Source organism: Miniopterus schreibersii, assembly GCF_964146895.1.
Source record: "Miniopterus schreibersii genome assembly, chromosome: 14".
Lineage (NCBI taxonomy): Eukaryota > Metazoa > Chordata > Mammalia > Chiroptera > Miniopteridae > Miniopterus > Miniopterus schreibersii.
The window spans coordinates 21,875,350-21,898,101 of record NC_138114.1 but is presented as its reverse complement, the minus strand read 5'-3'; the positions used below and the strand labels follow the sequence as shown (position 1 = coordinate 21,898,101).

The window sequence follows — 22,752 nt, the reverse complement described above, 5'->3', positions numbered from 1 at the left end:
CTCTCCTTTCCCTCCACCATTCCCATCATCTAATTTGTTTTCAATTTCTGGTCAGTTTATATAGTCCATTTATAATGTGTTCCATCTATAAATTTTTATTCCTATGTCCCTTATTTAAATTCTGAATTCTCAGATAATATTAAATAATCTCTTCACTGGTCCTGCCTGTCCCTTTTTCCATTCAGTTGACATACAGTCTCCAGAGTAATTCCCCAGAAGCACAGCTCGTCATAGTGACTTGCCATCCCCGACTAAATTCCAAATCTCAATTGCTTTACTTGGCAGTAAGGGCTGCAACCTGCGTTTCAACCCCGTATCCGACCTCTCCCTTTTCCACAGCATGCCCGGCCACTTCTCCAACGGGGCAGAATTCCTAGGAGGCACTGGAAATGTGTGGAGGCATTTTTGCTTATCACAACGACCGGGCTGGGGGAGGCGGTGGTTGTGCACATAGTGCCCTAGATTCTGGGTTTTCTGGCATGTAGAACCCCACCATTCTGACTCTCCCACTCAACAATGACTTGTTCTACCCAAAGTGCCGGGAGCTCTCATGTTAAAAATCACTGTGGTTTAGGCAAATTCAATTACTCACTTGTTTCCATTTCTGTTATATACTTTCCCATATCTTCTGCCGAGAATGCCCTTTTCGTATTTTCCCAAATGCTCAAATCTTGCATATCCTTTAAGGCCAATAGAAAATGTCACTTTTCTGAGAGCCCTCCCTGAATTTCCTGACATGAATCTCTTTCTAACTCCCTTGGCATTTCAACCTATTACTGTCTAACACCACTTCGTTTCTACCTGGATAATACATTTTCCCTTCTCGTTGGGAGCTTAATGTATGTAAGCAAAGCTCCATCCTTGTTTTCTCCCGTGACTAGAACGTTGTCAAGGCTGTCACAGATTCTTAAAGCTAACATGCTTAATATTATGGTACACGCTGTGAGACTAAATGAGGGCTCAGCATAAACGCTCTGGTTTGTAGTCAGTTTTGTAATTCTTGCCTCAGCCCGCATGTTAAATCACATTTAGTTCTGTCTGCTTACTTTTAAGCCATCACCTAATTTTTGGCCCCCATATCCCTACTAATACTTAATGGCTACGGCTTTTTTTCTACCACTTCTGTTTCTTTTTCCAGGACACTCCATCGGATTTTCTTAGCTAAAAGCCCTCCTAGTGAAACCCACACCTCAGTCCTCTGAAGTGCTCCCCCAGGTGCCCCTGGAATCCTTATGTCCTGCCCTTGGCTCATCCTAGCTTCATGGGTGCTCCTAGGAGGTGCTCAGCCACTATTTGTTGAATGAAATGATCCTTGGAGTGAGTGGAAGGGAGGGGCTGACTGTGAAATTGGGAAAGAAAATATAATCACGACAGTAGAATAACACAGGGTTTAATTTCCAGGCTCGGAAAGCAACCGTGTTCACAGCTGCACTCAAGTACTGTCTCCCCTCATAGACATCACGGCACCGCAGGAAAGAGACTGAGCCCAGGCCTCTGGTCCTAAATCACCCTAGACAGGCTCAAGGATCAACCAGCCAATCATAATCAGCTGTTGTTAAAAAGGTGGGGGGCGCCTCATTTTAGCTTTGTTATTGTCTTACATGACTCCTGGTTTTCCAAAACCTTAGAGTATAAACTAAGTATAATTGTAAAAAGCCTGTCACAACTCTCACAGGTACACCTGGAGATTCTGAAAGGATATGATTATTTCAAGTTGATTATTGGAGTCCTATATTGTTTAGTTGCAAACAAAGCATCCATCATTATGGTCTAAAGAAGATGAAAGAAAACATATCTGCTTCCCTAGAGCGTGATACTTAGAAAATTAAATGCTTTCAATTCACAGATATGACAGCTGCTCGATCACGACAACACACAAACAAAAACCCCATACAAATCAGGGCATGTTTTTCCATTTGAAGGAGATAGCCCAATGCCCCTACTGAAGCGTGGACTAAATACAGTAACACATCATAAGTTAATCAGAAGAAGCTGCTGTTATAGCAAAACAATCCTGTCGGTGCGGAGAGAGATAATGCCAGTCACTGCGCAAGACTTGTACTTCAAGCTGACAAAGTGTCATACTGAGACTTTTTATCACTTGGTTAGAAATCGGGTGTTTCTGCACGTCCCAAAGAACAAAGGGCGATGGGGGACAGAGCTGGCTTTTAGCATCCACCTGCCAATGTCTACAACGCGAAACCAGTTCATGCTGATCTGGTCATTCGCTCCATAAACACAGGGTGTGGGGAGAGTAGGTTTACAGTTGTTCCCGTGGAAAATAATAAATAAGAATATAAGAATAAACTGTGTTACACGTACTCACAACTGTAAGCCTACTTTTGCCCCACCTTGCATGTACTGAATACCTACTGTGTGTCAGGCGTTATTCTTAGAATACAGCAGTGAACCAAAAATCCCTACCTTCAAGGAGGTTATATTGTTCCATGTTTAAATATGAATATAGCCCAGCCGGGCGTGGCTCAGCGGTTGAGCGTCGACCTAGGATCCAGGCGATCGGGGTTCAATTCCCAGTCAGGGCACATGCCCAGGTTGTGGGCTCGATCAATGACTCTCTCATCATTGATGTTTCTATCTCTCTCTCCCTCTCCTTTCCTCTCTCTGAAATCAATAAAGATATATTTAAAAAAAATAAAAATAAATAAATATGAATATAAGAGCACACCTTCCTCCAGGTACTTTGTTGGGTTTTTCTACTATTTCATAACTTCTATGTCTGGGGTAACCTTGACTTTCCTCCCTACTTTTCAACACACCCAATATAGAACCTGTTTAGAAAGTAAGTATAGATTCCCAATAAGCAATTTATTAAAATATATTCTCAATCACATCACCGAAAATAAACTAGATGCCTCTGGAAGATGTGTTAGCTCTGTCAGGTCATTGGACAACATTTGATAAGAGAGATAAACAGGAGAAGATATAACAAAACTGTACGAGATATTGATTTAAGTGTGACAGTGAACAGAAAACTTGACATGCTTTTGAAAAATTTAAGCACTTGTGTGAGAGAGTCTGCCTAACTGAGTGTAGGTGTACTGACTGGAGGGAAATATCCTAGATTCCACCGTGAGTTTTATCAGTTAAAAATCTTATTTATAGGAAGACATTTAAGATCATCTAATACCTCTACCCCCAATATCAAAATTATTCTAACATCTTTGACAACCCATAGCCTATTTGGCTTAAAACAACTAATTCTTCTCCTGCCTAGCCCTTAACTGCAGGGCCTGAATCCAGCCTGGCGCTCTAGACACGGTCATCTCCTTGCCACGTACACTGGGAATTTCCCCCTATTTCACAAGCTAAGCATCATAATCATTTTAAAGCTGTAAAGTGGTCCCATGTCATTCTGCTGACATATAGTTGAGTCCCCCCTAAAGCAGTACTTTTAATTTTCTGAATTTTTCAGGGTACAAATATTTTTGAAAGAAGGAGATAAAGGGAAAAGGCTAGTGACTGAGATATAGGTATGGGAATTTTTATTTTACCAAGTAAAGAAATAACAATGTGCACAGGTATCTACTTTTATTATTTCCTAAATCAAATGTTTTAGGTGAATAGCAAACAAGTAGAAAGTACATAGCTTTCTAATAAAAAGCTGAATAAATTTTATGACAAAAAGCTAATGACACTGACCTAATTTCACAACAGACCATGAAAATGCTTTCATGGACCAGTGTTTGGAATTCATCAGACTAGAACACAAATGTCCCTCTGCAGTCCTGATGCCCCAGGTGCTTCTGATAAGCAATGGCTTTCATATCCACTTGTGCAATAGGTTTTATTTAACCTAAGGCCCTGAATTTACATTTGCCCTTATTAAATTTCAGTTTGTGATTTTTTAAACATTAATTCAAATCATGAACATATTCTAGAACCTTGAATTCTATTTTTCTCAAATGTCTGTGGCACTGAGAAACTCCAAATCCTTCCTTCTCAACAAAGTCACTTCCATCAAGGATCCTTCTGTTAGAAAACTGATTCTAAAGCATCAGTTTGTATCCTTCTAGCTTCTGCTCATAGGTTGTAGTTCTGTCCCCCAGGGCCATTCGAATAAAGACTTTCACATCCTAGCCCTTCACAGGTTTGTTCACAGTGTTTATATTTCTCCAAATCTTACCTTTTCGTGGCTAAAAATTCCCTGTTGCTTTTATAAATTTTTCACATGACATCGCTTCAAGTCACATCGCTATTTCAGATATCTTCTGCCCCAAAGCTCCAAGTGATAATTCTATTTTGAAGTACGACATCTGTGGCTGGGCAAAGCATTATAGGTGCCATCCACTAGGTGCAGTAAGAACTAGAGGGATCCAGTTCACTGGAACCTATGTGAACTCAACCGCATTTAACAAATAGGAATTACATGCCACCCGATTAGCTCCTCCTGGCCCTGCGTTTTCTCAATTTTGTTCACTCCAGAATCAATCTAGGAATTTTTTAATTGCTTGGGTTCTGTTTAGAAATTAATAAAGTGCCTGTTTCTGGTAAAATTGAGTTCTAAAAGAAATAAAACAGCCCAGCTGGGTGTGGCTCAGCGGTTGAGCATCAACCTAGGATCCAGGAGATCAGGGTTCGATTTCCAGTCAGGGCACATGCCCGGGTTGTGGGCTGCAGCCGATCAATGACTCTCTCATCATTGATGTTTCTGTCTCTCTCTCTCCCTCTCCCTTCCTCTCTCTGAAATCAATACAGACATATTTAAAAAGAAATAAAACAACATGTAAAAGTACTCTGACTTGCTCTTTGCTGCAGTCTTACTTCTGAGAAGTAACCACTATTAAAACTCTCATGAGGGCCTTTTGAAAACTTTTCTATGATCTACACAAACATATGGCTCTATCTCCTCTTCTGCAAAATATATGGCATAATATACATATGCATCTGAAACTGGCCTTTTTCACTCATCTTGGGTGCCTTCCATACCAAAACATACACTGAGCCAACTTACTACCAACAGGCATTTAGGTGGCTTTAGCTTTTGTCGTTACAGATAAAGCTGCATAAAAACTTTGCTTGCAGACTGTTGTGCATATGCATATCTATATCTGGATCAGAACTTGCTGCAAGTGGAATTAGTAAAGCTAAATGTATGTGCATACTTTATTTCAATATATATATTGCAAAAGTGGAACTTACACACATATGGGCTCGTGCACATACACACAAGCGCGCACACATACACTGGGATGTACTCCAGACGTACTAATTATGAAATTCAAGATGTACTGTATAAAAATTATACAATGTATAAATAATTTTTAAGTATAGAGAAGATAGAAAATAAGTTCTAGAACTTATTCTTTGATGAAAAAAAATTTAAATCATATTAGTTTTTCTGACATCTATCCCATACTATTGATTCACACTGAGTTTACTATCAACTAAAACCTGCAAGCTTCCTGGAGGGTAAATTTCTGATAAGCCATATTTCTTCCATTCTCTATCTTTGCAATTTATTTTAGAGTGCTCAGGATATATGGTTTAATTATTATATTTATTACAGTTCATCTGGATACTGAGATTTAGTCTATATTCTAGAACAGCCCAATTCCTTGTGACTGGATTCTTTTGTCTAATATGTTTCCTTCATCTTATTTTTAACTAAAAATTTTAACAATGTTATTCCACAATTTTATCCAAATCACTAGTAAAACACTGAAGTGAGCTAGGCCAAGAGCAGCTCACTGCAGCCCACCAAGAGAGGCCTCACCCTTGGCTAGTGACTATACATTAATCAGCCATTTTAAGGATTTTTTTTTTCATTAGTTACAATTCAAACAAATTATACTGTATTTTTTTATGTTGTCAAAAAGAAGATACACCATGTTAGAAAAAGTATCATAAAGATGTTGTCAAAAGCCTTGCTGCCCTCTATGAATGGAATGATGTATTATTCTCAAATCCCTTTCATTCATTTATATGGACAATAATTTGTTGAACATCCAATATATGCTGCACTTCTGTTAGGTGCAGGGGATATACTAGTGAATAAAGATGACTAAATTATTGCCTTCATGAAGGTTATGTTTGACTGTGAAACATACAATAAAAAGTAACAAGATAACATAAAATGTAATTCCAGGTTGTGGTAGGGACTCCTACAGAAATAAATATGGTGACATAACATGAGGGAGCTGCAGGACTGATTTAAGGAGATTGATCTCTGAGAAGATGATATCTGAGCTGAGTCCTCACAAATTGAACCTAATAGGAACTGTCTCCCCGGCCATATGGGAAGTGAGCACCGGGAAACTGCCAAGTGCAAACTCCCTCAGGTGGGAAGGAGTTTTATTGTGTTCTGGAAACAAAGGCCAATGGGCAGAGATCAAATGATTAAAAAGGAAAGTAATTTGGGGTGAGGCTGGAAGCTAGACAGTAGGGAGGTCATAAGAGTCTGATTCAGCCATGGAAATGTTTCCATTTTACTGTAAAGGAAAGCAATTACTATGATAAACATCTTTACAATTTTACTTTGGCTTTTATATAGAAAGAAGATTAGAGATATGAGTATAAACATGGGCACTATAGAGGATGATGGTGGCAAAGGCTATTGCCCAAAATAGAGACGATAGTGTCATAAGCTACAATGCTGACAGTCAAGATAGAGAAAAGCATATAGATTCAAGATATATATTTCTGGTGAACTTGACTGGACTTGATAGGAAAAACAGCCATTAGATATCATTAGAATATAAGCTTCATAAGGGCGAGAATATTTGTTTGTTGTTTGTTTTATTTGCAATTTTCCCCAGATGCATAAACAGTGCCTGCCAACACTGCATGTTCAATAAACATTTACTGAATGAATAAAGGAAATCTCCAGGTTTTCCCCAGGAGCAACTAGAAAATTGGGAAGACTGAAGCAGCACCAGAATGAGGTGGGGATGGGACAACCAGAGCTCCATTTTGGCTATTTCCAGTTTGAGATGTCCCCTAGGTACCAAAGTGGAAGTGTCAAGGGGAAAACTAGATATTTAAGTCTGGTCATTAGGGAAGAGATCAGCCTAGAGGGAAAACTTTGGAAGCCCCCAGCATGTAGCCATGTAATTTATTGTAATAAATTATAAAACACTAAGGAATCCCTGAAAGGCATTAAAAAAAAGATCCAGTTATGGAGATACATAAACATGTTTATTAATGAAAAGATTCAATATCTTAAAGGATACTGAATATCTAAAACAATCTAAAATTTAAAATATTTTCAGAATTTCAGTAAACATTCTAACATGTATTTTCATGAAACTTGACAAGTTGATACTAAAAGTCATATGAAAGCAAAATAAGAAAAACAATAATTTAAAGGACAAAACAAGGTGAGTCAATTTGTCTAAAGATAATAAGATTTAGTATAAAACCATAATTAAGACATTGCAATACTGTTGCAGGGATAAAGAAATAGAGCAGTGGAACAGAATACACAGCCCAGAAATGTGCATATTGAAACATACTTCAATTTATCTATTCATCTATATTAGTGAAATATTACACACATTTGGTATGTATGTATTATATCTGTATAACATATTATATAAAACATGTATATGTGTGCATGTATTATATATGTGTATAGTATATAAACTTATATGTATACAAATACATGTAAACCAATGAAAAATATATAAGGTGTGTGTGTGAATGTGTGTAACAATGGTAGCATTAACTGGGAAAGAATCAGCTATTTAATACATGGTCATGGCCCAACGATTAACACCGTAAAAAAAAAAAAAATTTAAATAGGTACCTACCTTGAGTTAGACACAAAAAGAAAATTTTCAGATATAATAAAGATCTAAATGTTTTAATCTTTTTTAAAAATATGGAAATTATATAAGATTTTGTTGAAAGAATTTCTACAGTTAAAAGAAAACCCATCATCAACAGAAGATATTTTTAACAAAGCCAAACAATGCAATAAAAACACACACAAAACAACTAAAAATAGGCAAAGGATTGAGGCCTTTGCCTATTCACGGTATTAGAAAGCCAAATGGTTAATAAACATTTTTTTAAAATATTCTCTTTTTAATCAGAGAATTATAAACTAAACCCAATGACATTCATTTAATACTCTTCAGATTCAAAGACATTTTAAAAATGACAGCATCAAGTGTTAGGCACAACGTGGAGAAATGAGAACTCTCACATACCGCTGAGGGGAGTGTAAGTGAGACAACCACTTCAGAGACCTCAGTACAATATTCTGTTCCCTACAGGATCTCCTGGAAAACTGACATCAGTTGCAAGATCTCAGTGCCAGATCCTCTAGATTCCACTTCTCCAGCTAGGTTTTCCTTGTTAATATTAAATCCAAAGAAGCAACCTCCCATACTATTCCCTCAATATTCTTAGAGATTAAATTGTCAGCAAGGCAAATCAAGAATTTAACACACACTCTCCTTTTAGTAAAATGAGAATCTCGGTAGATGTCTAAAGACTTGAAGTCTCTAATCACTGTCGTATTTCACATCCTTACAACGTGTGTAGTCTTTACTAGGAAGTAATTATCCATGTTATTTCTTGCTTATTCTAAGACAAGAGGAGTAAAACTTTGCCCTTATGTGTATCTCGATTCATGGCTTCAGGGTTACTAGTCATCCAGAAACAATTCCCTAAAAATGTGTTGCTCTTCAGATTTCAAAAACTCCTGCATCGCAGACAGGAAAACATTTCTTGGCTTTCTTCAAACCAGTGCCTTCATTTGGTAAAAGGGGCAAAAATGTCATTCCTTTCATCCTGTTTGTAGTTTCAAAACAAATACTGACTACAAAGAAATAAAATCTGTTGGACAAAGCACTACTTTGATTTCCAACTATACCTTTCTCTCACAATATTCTAATGTGGGCCCTTAGGGAATGTCACAAGAATCAAGTACAAAGTAAAGAAATAGGTGCTTAGTAGAGAAAAAACCCTGACCTTAGGATGAGTTATTTTCTGTGTTTAAAATAAATATTTAAATGTCTTTCCAAAAGTCTGAAGCATCGTATATAATTTTTAACAGCTAGTTTTGTGAAAGAGACAGTAATTTAGTCATACCTGTGGACACAAAGTTTCCAAGTGATTGGCTGCAATTTTGACAATTTTAATCCCATCTTCATTTGTTGACATGGAACAAGCAAGATTTGCCACCTGAAATACAACCCAAAATAATGAGAATTATTTCAGATTAAAGAAATGCAGAAACACTTGTTTTCCTAGACAAGTAAGCACATGTGCACATACATTGAAAAGTCTCAGTAACAAAACAAGTCTCCTCCTAGATGTCAGTGGTGTTTCTTTTATGAAGGAATCCAGAGAATCTATTAAAACAAAGAACAACAAAGAGCCCTACCAAATGGTTTAAAACTAAAGGAACGACTGGTGAATGAACCGGTAAACCCTGTACAGTCTCTTGGTATCAACATCTAATGCATAATAAGATGCTAACTATTATGGTTTCCTATGTGACTGGAAAGAAATTTATTTGTTGATTGAATGCTAATAAGTTCTTGGAATCTCACATGATTGTGGTTTATTTTAAGTTTGTAATTGTTTTATTATTTCCCAGAGGTTTCTTATGCCTACTTAAGTTGCATTAAGAATGACTGTGTCTTTATTCATGTTTTATTCAGCATCCAATATACTACAAAGCTGGACAAATACGAGATAATTAAATTCTCCTTCCTGTTCTTGATTTCCTACTACAGCCTCCATGGGCGCTGTCTGACATCCCAGCGGCCTATCTGATTCAAGCCTTACTGACACTCAAATCCCTTTATACATTATTGCCTGTGAAACTTACACTCTTCCAGGGAAGCGGATGCTCTTCCAAATAACCATCTTTATGCCCATTACCCAAGTCCAGTATTTGCCAGTCCTTTCTTTATACCATAAAAGAGCCACAGAGAGCGCTCGGGATTCTTTCCCTTTCCTGCGAACCTCGCTCATTCGACGTTCCTTTTGGTAGTGTTTTCCCGAACTACAAAATTCATCACTGTCTCCATCACTGCAAGGAGTTCACTTTCCTAACAACCAGTTTCTAACATACCTAATGTCTCTGGTCATTATTATATCCTTGAACAGATCGCAGTTTTTACTGCTCAAATCCGAAATACTTTTAGCTGCGGAGAAACCACACATTGGCCGCAGGAAGTGGGAGCAAACAACAAACATTCCTTTGGATCACTAGTTGAAGAATATCACCAAATGTTCTGAAAATGGACTTATAGCCTTTGATTTTTTTTTTTTTTTATAGCATTTCTTTTAATATGTCAACAGTGAAACCACTCCTTGGCTTCCATTTACATATAATGAAATAACAGCCATACATTATTTAACTGTGGAAGGGCAGTGTTCACTTTATTAATGTACATGGAAATGGCTTACTTGAAAAGGTCTTTTGTTGGCTTGAAGGTCACAGTGCCTCAACTTTCAGATCTGACACATAATTAGCACATTTGTGAATTATTTGAAAAGGGCAGCAGTTGCCGTGCCCCTCTCCCCACCCCAAGTTTCACTCACAGAAAGTGAAATTCAGCAGTCTAATTGCTTTCCTATGTCCATGATAATTTTCACTGCACTTGCAGAAAATATCTATCCATAAATTTGAGCGCTGTTTAAGTAAAAAAAAAAAAATTATTAGCTCAATCTTTTGATCAAATCAGACAAACGCTGGTTAGCAGTAAATTTAAAAATTACAAAAATGCGCCCCATATGAACTCTTTTACTTTATTTATTTATGTTATTTATTTATTTTTAATGTATCATCTTTCTCTTTTTTCCTATTTAAAAACGGACATCTTGTTCTGGACATTTTTTGGTCGCCATGTTTATTGTAAGCCAATTCAGTGACATGGAAATCATCTTAAGCAGAAAGTTTCTGTTTATATTAGCAGACTTAACTTTTTAAATGTAAATTAAAATGTATTTTTATCATTAATTTCTGTACCTGTTTTTTTCCCCCTTTTTCAAATTGAATTTACTGGGGTGACATCGGTTAATAAAATTATACAGGTTTCAGGTATAATTCTACAATACATCATCTGAATATTGTATTGTGTGTTTCAAGTCTCCTTCTATCATCATTTATTCCCCCTTTACCTTCTTCTACCTCCCCCAATGCCCCCTTCCCTATGGAAATCACCATATTGTTGTCAGTGTCCATGAGTCTTTTTCTCCTTTGCTTAATCCCTTCACTCTTCTCACCCAGCCCCCAACTGCCTCCCTCTGACAGCTATCAGTCTATTCTCTGCTTCTGTGAGTCTGTCTCTACTTTGTTTCTTAGTTTATTTTGTTCATTAGATTCCTATATAGTCTTGTCCAAACTCATCACGCATAATTATTATTATTATTGTTTTGCTTCAGATATATCAAGCTACTTTCATATAGCCACGCTTCCTTCTGCGACAGGACATTTGCACATGCCGTTTTCTCCAGCCTGGACTATGCTCCTCCTCTTCCTTCACTGCCACCCTTATACCACTTAGATCTGCTTAACTGATATCCGTCCCATCTCAGCTCAAACGTAATTCCTTGGGAAAACTTTCACCAACACTGCAAACCCCCACCCACCCCTGAGACCCTTCTCTATCTAAGTCAAGTTTTTCCTTCAGAACACAGTTCTCGGTTTGTAACTAAACATCCACTGAGGAGATGATTTCACTAGTGACCATCTCTGGTCAGAAGACCAGGGGCCTCATCTGTGCTTGCTCGTCCTCGGGCCCGCAGTTCCTAGTACCTGGTATACGGCAGCCAAACAAACAGCTCTTCAGTGAATGAAGACAGGCATAAGTGCACAAATCAGTATGCTTAAGGATTGTCAGCCCCAAAGAGAGAAAGCAAACTGGAACTTAGAAGGAGGAGACAGCAGCAGAAATTCAGGACAGGCGAGAAAGCGGAATGCAATTTCCCTTTGAAATTCATTTGCAATAATCCACAAAGGCTTGGAAAGCTGGACTTCAAAGAGAAGTAACACACTTTTCCTCTTGTCTGGTCATCGTACTTAACAAAGTCTGGGGTGAAGCTTCTTTCAAGTTTTACTTTCACTTAAGATATCAAATTGGGAATCACTGAAAAGCTCCCAATTTGGCTTTTAATGAATTAATTTTTAATCAGGTAAAATAACTCTTCAAAGGGCCCATGCTGGCTGCCAAATGCTGGTAAGTATGGTGATGGAAAGAGGTGCAGTAACTCCCTTCAGCACACCCAGGAGCTTTCGTGTCTCCTGCAGAAAGTAATGTAACTAACTCCTGCTTTGTTTCCAGGAAAGCACAGCTCAGAGGCCTGGGGCTGCGTCTGAGAACCAAAGCAGGGGGTCTGTGGTCTCCCAGTGCTGGTGTCCGGGTGACCTCTGGCTAAACAAGCCAGCGCTTCCATTTCTCCTGGTGAAACAGTGCTGCTCTGCAGCTATTTGTAGTAACAAGAAATGACTATGGAGTATGAATTTTGTAGAATATTGAACTAATAGAATCGTGCTATAAAAGTGCATGGCAAGGTGCAGGGAAACATTTTTATCAAGTAACAAATATTGATCGTGCGTCTATTAAGTGGGCTGGGAACTGCCAGGGAAATCAAAGACAATGAAAACAAATCTCAAGAAACACAATCTATGTAAGGGGACACGTGAAAGAGTCAGGGAATAAAACTGGAGTCTCTAAGTACAATAGGGAGCTAGAAGTGAGTGGACCTCATAGAGACCGCTGTACTCAGGATGTTTCATGGAAGCAAATTATTACCAAGGAATTTCATATTTTCTTGGACTTTGCATCTCAAGCTGCCTCCCGAACTTTACGAACCTTAAATCACACAATCCTGCCTCTGATACAGTTTTGCTAATGTGATATTTGCCTCTGCCTTTGGTTATCCATCTATAAGGTGAGGAGCAGATTATTTGATTTCTAGGATCCCTCCCATTTCAATAATTTTATTTTGCTGTTATGTAATCTGACAACAAAATTACACAGGAATTACACAGGGGATGAAGTTATCAGGCAATTTGGTTGTTAATTTAAACATAAAATGTCTAAATAAAATATTAACCAAATTAAATCTAACTATGTAATAAAAGAATCATACAGCGAGACAATGTAACTCATTCCAGGAATAAACCAAGGGCTTATGATTGAGAAATCAAACAGTGAAATTCCTTGTTTTACTATATTTCAAAACATTTTAGAAAAGCATTTGATAATAGTTATATGCCTATTCTTATTAAAGCAAAGCAAAGCTAAACAAACAAGACCCTTAGTGACTCAACAGAAGGAATCACTCTTAACTAAATCAGGTGCAAGTCCAGAAACTTAAAGTGAATGTCCTGCTCAAAACTTAAAATTAAGATAAGTATCCCCACTGTCACTGAGGTTAATAATTCATTGAAGGCTCTAGTTGATATAAATGAACCTAAACTAAAAATAAATGATAGCTACAAGTATTATAAAGAAAGAAGAGCTATATTCTCAGGTGCTAAAATCGTCCACCTAGAGAATGCAAGATGATTATCTAAAATGCTGAGTACTAAGTAACACAGCTTCATACAGGATGAATAATATATATTACTTTTCTATACATCTGCTATCATCAAAGGGAAGTTTCAGTGATACAATGTCTCTTTCATAATAGCAACTAAAGTTATACATTTCATAGTATCTATACTTACTAAGAAATAGGTACAACTATATTTTACATATGCATATCTTTGTATGCATATGTGTACACATATTACATTTCACATGACATAAAAGGATAACTGAATGAATGGTAAGAAGTATCATATTTTTGGATGGGAATGCTCAGTATTGTAAAATACAATGTCAACTCTTGCTAAACTTGTTTATTAATTTAATAGATCTAAATTGAATTTAGGTTAATTTTAATGTTCATATGAAAGACTAACAAAAAAGGATTTACAGAAAGAGAAAAATGAAGAAGAATATAATGAGTAATTAAAACACACAGAAATTTTGCTTTTCAGAGCAATGGGAAAAATAATGGTGATGGCCCAATTGGATATCACCTGGTGGGAGGTAAGGGGAATTCAATGTATGTAAAAGACACGTATATATGACTGCATAATTTTTTTAAATTTCAAAATAATGAACACCTAAAATGACAAAATGTAAAAAAATGGACAAAAGTATTTGTTATATATAATAACCCAAAAAAAACATTATTATCCATATGGTACAATTAGCTTCTAACTGTCAATAAGAAAGAGGCCATTTTAAAAAGGGGCAAAATATTTAAACATATACTTCACATATGAAATACAATGACTGATAAATATATGAAAAGATTCCCAATCTACTTCTTGATCTATTAATCAGGAAATTCAACTAAGAAAATTACATTTTTTGTTATTCATATAATTTAAAAGTTTGATATTATTAAACAGATGCTTCACATATGAAATACAATGACTGATAAATATATGAAAAGATTTCCAATCTACCTCTTGATCTATTAAGCAGGAAATTCAACTAAAAAAGTTACATTTTTTTGCTATTCATATTTTAATAATTGAAAAGTTTTATATTATCCAGGATTGCTGAGGGTATGGAGAAGCAAGTGGAAGGTAAATGGCCAACTTTCAGAGGGCAATGTAGCCTCATCTGTGAAAACTTAAAATTTGCAAAACTGGCGCAATTTAATTTATATAGTCTGTCCTCCAGGATGCTTGCATATGTGAACAGAGCCACAGGGATGTTCACTACAACTTCACTTGTAAAAATAAAAAGGAATGTAGCCTGGCTGGTGTGGCTCAGTGGCTGAGCTTCAACTCAGGAAACAAGAGGTCACAGATTGGAGTCCCAGTCAGGGCACATGCCTGGGTTGAGGGCTTGATCCCCAGTAGGGGGCGTGCAGGAGGCGGCCGATCGATGCTGTTTCTCTCTCATCAATGTTTCTCTCTCCCTCCTTCTCCCCTCCTCTCTCTAAAAATCAATAAAAACATATTTTTTTAAAACAAAAGGAATCTAAATATATATCAATGGAGAATAAAGTATATTATGTAATACTGTGACTCTGTAAATAAAAAAGAAAAAACTCTCTGCTGTCAAAATATCTCAAATATATAATTTTAAGTGAAAAATATTTCAGAATGTATATAAAGTGTGCTCCTGTTTAAATAAAATTGTGTATGCACAGTTATGTAGAAATGCTAAGTATAAAGTCTACAGTGATAAACCCCATCTGTTAACATGAGTTGTTTGTACGTGGGACAGGAAGTTAGATTACTATTGCCATGAAAAGAAGCACCTTATTTTTACTGTATGTTTCTACATTGGCTGAAATTTTTGCAAGTATCTTTTTTTCACTATATAGTTATCTAACTTAAAAACCAGTGATTAAAGAAATGGTTCTATACATATTGACTTGGAAACATGCCAATGACAAATAAAAAAGAATACATAACATATCTCATTTATTAAAGCAATGTGTGTGCGCGTGTGTGTGTGTGTATGAAAGTGTGATATTTAAAATGTTGTTCACCAAAATGGCAACTGTGGTTATCTTTGAGAAGACTTCAAATAATTTCAACTTTCCTTTTTCATACTTTTAAAAATTTATAGTTTGAGTTATAATGAATCGGTTTCTAACCAAAACAAAACAAAAAAACACAAAACACAGTGATTTTCATTTTGAAGAGAATAAAAAACTTTCTATACTTATGCTTAAACTCAATACCAATCAGGAGTGTCACATTAATCATGATACTGCAAATTCTGAGAATCTAGAACCATTTAAAAATAAGGTTTCCAGAAAATACAGATATCTAAGAATTAAGTACTGCAAGACAGAAAATAGTTTATAATCGTCTCATGTGCTGCACATTTAAAATTCACAACAGAAGATCCAGGCATTGGTTTTGCCTCATGTTTATTTGTTATAATGACAAATATCAACTGATCAAAGCCTATTGCCAATGATAAAATCAGACCAGACAAAACTGACCTTAATAACAAATAAAACTTCAATCTGTTTGAAATTCTAAATGTATTCCATGCATAGTGTGTGTGTGTGTGTGTGTGTGCGCGCCTGCATCTGTGTCTAGTCTGTCCACAATAGGTACAAGGTGGTGAGTCTTATTATTAAGAGATTATAATATAGCCCCACATTTCCTCTTTTTTCATATCTTACCCTTGCCCTCCAACTCTATTCAAATTTGAACCTGAACTGATTCCTCTCCAATGAGTCATTAAAGATGGAAATATTCATTTGTCTAAGTGGACATATGCAATGTTGTTGTGAGAAACAGGTCTTAGTATGCTGTGTCAGTATATCCCATCACAAAAGAAACAAATGAGATGAAAACACACACACACACACACACACACACAAGACTGAAACAGGTTTGGCTGTTAGAGCGGTGCTTCTAGGGAATCATCTGAAGTATATGTTCGATAGCTTAATTGAGGTCTGCAGTATGTACTATTTATTGTAAGAGTCCCACTTTACCAAAAACATTTCTCATGGGCTATTTTGGGGCAATATAACTTACTACATGAACACACGTACACCACACGGATGCGCAATGTAAATCATAATGGTAAAACCCGCGAGACGGTTTCCTCAAGGTCCCTCTCTAAATCAAGCTATTATTCGCCTCAGCACCACCACCCAAAGGAAAAAAGTAGATTCCGCCTGCCAAGCAAATGTAATATAACAGCACCAAATAAAGTGTATTTAACTACCAAAGAGACCAAACAAATCTAAACTCTAAATTAAAGACGCGATCATTGTTTCCTGAACGAGTGATCGACTGTTGTCAGCTGAGTGTCCAGCATAACTATGAAGCACGCAGCTTCAGTGAGTCCTCATTAGTAGGACTACTGTGTGAAGGGCATAAGTCAAAAATTTTTATAATTGGCCTTCATTATCATTAAAATTGACATCAAAATTCAAAGCAATTTTCTGATCAGTGACCTGACCTCTCAAATGAGAGAAAGAAAACTGATTTTCTTAGAGACAGAATATGCCGAAACTAATATAAAGTTTTCAGTCAGTTTAATTCTGAACCAATGCTTTTTGTGCGTATTACTCTATTTAATCGTCAGTATGGAAACAGTTGTCCTACACTGCAAAGTTAATTAAATCATATTGTACAAACTTCTCAGATATTGTTGAGACCTCCAAAGCCACCTGGTCCCCTAATTCATCAAAGCATTCACACCCAGATATATTCCTCACTTTCATAAAAGAAGGGGGCTCTTAGTGCAGTGACAGTTAACAGTTAATTGTCTGACAGCTTTTATTTTTGGAAGAAATAAAAAATTCTAATAAATAGTGAACTGTCTAATGAAACCTAGTTAAATTTTATAGTATTCTATTCCTATCAGACAACAATATGTCCTATGTATTTAGCTGTTTTCATTTTTATCTCAGACAATGTCAAACGTAAATCGAATTCAAGAAAGCAGGGCTGAGCGAGGGTCGAGGGCCGTTGGATGCGTAGCTGCTGCCCCCCCCCCCCCCCCCCCCCCCCCCCCCCGGCTGCACCAGCGGGGCTGGGTCCTCACCAGCAACGCAGCACGGTGGCCGCAGATCCCAGCTGCGGGCGGTGCGGGGCGTTTTGCACCGTCTAGTCTGGTTCCTCACCCTGCCTGGGGCAGCCGCCGGCTGGCACTGCACCTGGGGCCACTCCAATGTCAGGCTCAGCCTCCAAGCAAGCAATGCCGCCGCCCTGGGGCCTCGCTCAGCGTGTGCGGTTGTGTGCCAGACGCCAGGAGGCGGGCCCCTTCCTTTCCTGGCCTTTGCGGGCAGAGGGTGGGCTTCCTCACTCTGAGATGGCCCTGAATGAGCGCCCCCCTCTTGGGGCTGACAGGAGAGTGCCCAGCAGCCTGAAGCTTAGTCGCCAGAAACAGAGGGTGCCCAAGAAAAGCTCGGCCCAAAGAGTCTTCCTTGACCTTCAGCCTCTGAGGACCTGGACGCCTCCCGCCTGGGGCTGCCGGGCTTGGAGGGCACAGCCGCACCTCGCCCGCCTCTCCTGTCGCTTCATTAACACCGACGCGCAGCTGGCCCGCGGCTGGCACCACTCAGGGCTAAGTGCACCGCTGGCCCAGGCGCAGCGCTCCTCCCCCCTCCAGCAGCCTGCCTCTCCGGGCCCTCTCTGCTCACTGCCACCTCCACCAGACGACGGACGAGACGGCCCTGGCAGCCTTGCCGCTTCTCACATTTCCAAGAAAAAGCTTAAATCTAAGAACTGCCACTCTGGGCTTCCTCTGCGGGGGTTTTCAGCTCTGATAATCGTTGCTCCTAATTTCTCCCTAAGTGCTGAATTATATTAAGAAGGAGAAATCTTTTCTGCAAATGACTGGCTTTTAAATTTGCTTTTCAGACATCTGTAAGGGTCACTGGCAACCCGAGTGCCATTCTTGATCTCCTCTCTCCCGGCACTTTCTACTCAGCCTGTTTATTTCAGTTGAATGTATTTTTCGTCCCTCCAGCAATGGGCTACAAAATCTTTTGCTCTTTCAGTTCCTACTACGTTCCTTCATTTCTCTTCCACACCTTGTCTCCATTTGCAAAGCCCATCCTATCACCTCCCCCTTTTTAAAACTAAACCCCTCACTCTGTACATAACCAATGTACAGCCACAACCAGAGCCGGTCCTTTCAGGAATCTTCAGGTACCGCAGATGCGCCACCTCTATTGATTTCTGAACTATCACCCCCCTTTTTGCCCTCACTCCTTAGTTCCTTCACACAAGTGCTTCCCCCTCTCGCCAGCTCTTCCATCTTCCAGACTCTCAGGTTCCCTCACACTTTCCCTCTCATTCTGCTCTTTTCACTTTCTCCATATGAAACATAACATATAAACAATACGGATTCTTTTCTCTTTGTACTTTTAAAAATATCATATTTATCTTCTTTCTCTTTGGTTAATAACTAACTTCCTGTCGTTTTGCTAACAGCATCTGTAAGCCAGGGGCTTGTTTTACATCTATATTTGGTGAATTGAATAGAATATTTTGTCATAATGCTGTAAGTGTAATGGCAATCACTCTTTTGGGAGCTATGAAGTCCTGAGGGGCAAGACACAAATGCTTCAGTAGATTAGTTAAACCATACAGAAAGTAATTAATTATAACTGCTTATCTAGTTAAATATTGTGACTTAAAGTGAGTGCTTAAGCTAGTTTTGAAAATTTCTTTATTTCAAAATGTGCAGCCCAGTGGCAGTGGCCATCTTTTAAACAGGTCCAGTAAAATCTCCAGATTTATCTTTGTTAATAGGTACAGATGAAATGGAGTTTGCTCTATGAAAACATCAAGCAGCATAATTTGAAAAGTGAGAAACAGCAGTACAGATATTGGGATCCACTCTCTGCTATTATCTTGTATTTTACTTATAACGTCTGCCATGCAGATGACTAACTTCAAAGGTCTCATTTTCAATCTAAAGGAGTGCCCTCAAATAGGTCAGGCTAGTGGTAACACACCATCTCTCTTAAAATAGTACCTAATAATATAAATTCAAATCTAACTCTCTACTCTTTCAAAATCTCCCTCAAAAAATATTTGAAGCATCTATTTAGAAGTACTGTACATACTTTCATAACAAGTTTAAAAAGATATAATCTGGAACAAGAATCATTCTAATACTGTTACTTTATGATTAAATAAGTATGCATGTAAAAGCAAAAATGATCCTAATAAATTTACCAAGTCAAATTTTCTACTTCTATGCCACTTTTAATGTATCACTGTAATCATGCAAAATTCCTGAGTAATTAGAAGAAAGACTTATTTTCTACAATTCAAAGAAAGATTTCTTTTCTACAGTATGAACTCTTTTCGTATATATATATGGTATCCCCCCCCCCAAATGAATACATACTTTAACAGTTGATAGCTGTAGATTCTATTACATTTTGAAAGTGAAATGTATTTTAATAAACACTGCCTTTATAATATGCATACATTTTGGGGGGATACCCTATATATATTACTTTAAGTATTCAAAAGTTTAATGATTTTTAAATGCATGTGTGCTTCCTGTAAACTACTTGGGAAACCCAAGGTAATGCCCCTTTCCAGGAGGCACTGACACTAACAGCCTGAACCACTGATACAGAGGCTCAGCCCCCTCGCCTCAGTTTGTGACAATTCTCAAAGATCATCTGGGTTCCAGAATCCCCAAAAGATCAGCTGAGGTCTCAGCTCCAACCACACTGTAAACTAGCTTCTCCCTCTACCCAGTCCTGCCTTCCTCCTTCCTTACAGGTTTACCTAAGATCACACCCCAATAAACTTTCTGCAAACCATTTCCTGTATCACAGTCTGTTTCCAGGGCACCTATTTTAAGAAAACAAAAATGCCTAGAAAATAAAATGCTTTTTTTCTGTCTCCCATGTTGTCCAACGTGGCCATGTGCCAATGAGATTAGACACAGTTCACCAGGGAAGGATTTTTTCTCCTCATTTATAATCAGGGTTCACTAGGATGTGCCCCTGTGACATTTTTCCCTCTCGTCCTTCTCTCACCCTGGACATAGACACGATGTCCGGAGGGCAGCAGTTTCAAAGCTAACATATCACGGATCCAATGAGAACCCAGACCCTTGAAAACATCACTGAGCAAGTGAACTTGTGCCAGCAATCATCAACTCCTAAACTTTTGGGGAAGTGGGGAGAAAAAAACAACACAACTTCTTTATTAAGGTGATTGTTACTTGCAGCGAAATGCAATTCCTAAATGATAAAATTCAGGAATCACTGTATCTATAAGTATATGTATGTGTGTAGTTCAGTGTTCTTTATAAGGACAAAGAAATAGAAGAGTTTTGTAAATGGTAACCTGTAGCCTATCCTTAGAAAGGAAACTATAGTCATTAAAATAATTCATTTGAAGACTAATTTAATGTTGTTGAGAAGTACGCCTGATGTCATATTAAAGGTATAAATCTCATTACACACATGCACACATGCACACCGATCTTGTGAAGCTTCTTTATAGAAAAATAAATTTGTCTGCTCTGGCATATTGTATTTTTAAAGATGGCTACACTAATATATATCTCACCTCACATGCTCTTCTAAAAACTAGTTTAACATTTTTTCCACTCAGGGGTCTATGTTCCCTCACCTGGAATCTGAGCAAGGGCTTGTGACTGCTCCTGACCCACAGAAAACCAGAGATAATAAATGATTGTTGTTATTTTAAGTCACTACATTTTGAAATGACTTATTATGCACCATTAGATAACAGGAACACCTGTAGATTATCTTAATTATCATCTGAGCTCTCAAAATATAGTCTTCTTTAAACTTGAAAATTGCAGGAAAGTTTATAGGTTTACTGAAAAATATTTAATATGAGGCCATGGCTTTTTTTAGTTGTGATGAAAAGTGAGGGGAAAAAATCTTAAGATTAGTTTGTTAAGTGGTGGAATCCAGGACCCTCACACTAGAATTATTAATGAGTCTAGGCAGTTAAAACTGTATCTGGCCAAACAGTAACGGTCAGCATTACTGTCCCTGTGGGAAAAGTACACTGAAATGTGTGCCACTCATTTCTTCTAACCAGCGGGCTTCGCACTCCTTGTAGAGACTTTGTAAACAAAGGGAAACTATAGCAAATCACATTTGGATTAATGAGAAAAACTGTAAAAATGCCAATTCTAGGCTACGGCTTGAGAACACAGAACTCACTTCAGCCGGTTCCCTCCTTCGGTGACAAAGCACATTGGTAGGTAAGTGGGCAGCAGACATCTTACGCTTCAATGTTGTGATGTGCAGACAAAACGCCAGGAAGATCAAGAAAGCAGCTTACTTCTAGATTTTTTTTAGGGGGGTGGGATCGGGCTCATCCGTCCCCTAACTTCCCATATGCAATTTAAACTATCACAGTGTGAGATAAAGATAACCAAAATTCTCATTTCCTTCAGAAAAGTCTCCAATAACAATGACAATATTTCTTCAAAACACATAGGCATATACCCTTGAAATCAAATCTTTACACTCCCTCCACCTAGGAAATAGGACTAGGTCATTTAAGCAATACCAAATCTATTCACAGAAAATCAGCAGGTCAGGTAGAAAATTACTCGCCCTACGCAACGGTCGTGCAGAATGTTGCAGAGTCTGAATTGCTGCCAAGATATCTGGCTTTGGCATATCTCCACTCTTCAATTTGCTACAGTGCACTTAACCTACCACTGTTATTCAGTGTGCTATAACTGCAATACAAGCGCCCATGCATTCACCTGAGCCCAACTGTTCCCCTGGCTAGGAACATTTCCAAACAGGGTGATAAATACAAATGCCTGCCATTTTCAAAGGTACATATAATAAACATTTCTGAAATACTCTGAAAGCCTACAGTTAACAATAAGCTTTTGTGTATGTGGATTAGAGCAGAAGGGGCAAGGAGCACTTTATTAGCACACTCTTTAGTATTTCATTTATTATTTCTGCAGCTCTGAAATCCTTGCCAGTTTCTTCAATAACATGAAAAAGTCAGTATCTCAGCTGTTTATGGCCCTACTTTAGAATCCCAGGGGCATACCCAGACGAGTTCTAGTGATTATTCATGAACAACCTGTGCCTACACCCAACTCATTAAGCAGACTATTGAAAGGCCTTTTAAATCTTACATATAAAGGGAAACTTTAGATAGATGATAGATGATAGGTGACAGATGATAGATTAGATAGATAGCCAGACATCAGGTGATAACAAAGATCAGATAATAACAAAACTAAACCACAAGTGTTCCAGTTTGGAGAACAACAAATCATTCTAAAATTTAGTCATTAA

General features: G+C 37.9%; 1 protein-coding gene across 2 annotated transcripts in view; it reads right to left on the bottom strand.

Annotated features, from left to right (window-relative positions):
- CTNNA3 (catenin alpha 3) overlaps positions 1–22,752 on the bottom strand; it is a 1,199,527-nt gene that overhangs the window by 427,940 nt on the left and 748,835 nt on the right. For both annotated transcript variants that reach the window (XM_081158218.1, XM_081158219.1), the window contains exon 10: positions 9,058–9,150. In XM_081158218.1, coding sequence (XP_081014344.1) covers positions 9,058–9,150 — 93 coding nt within the window. The remainder of the gene's footprint in view (positions 1–9,057; positions 9,151–22,752) is intronic.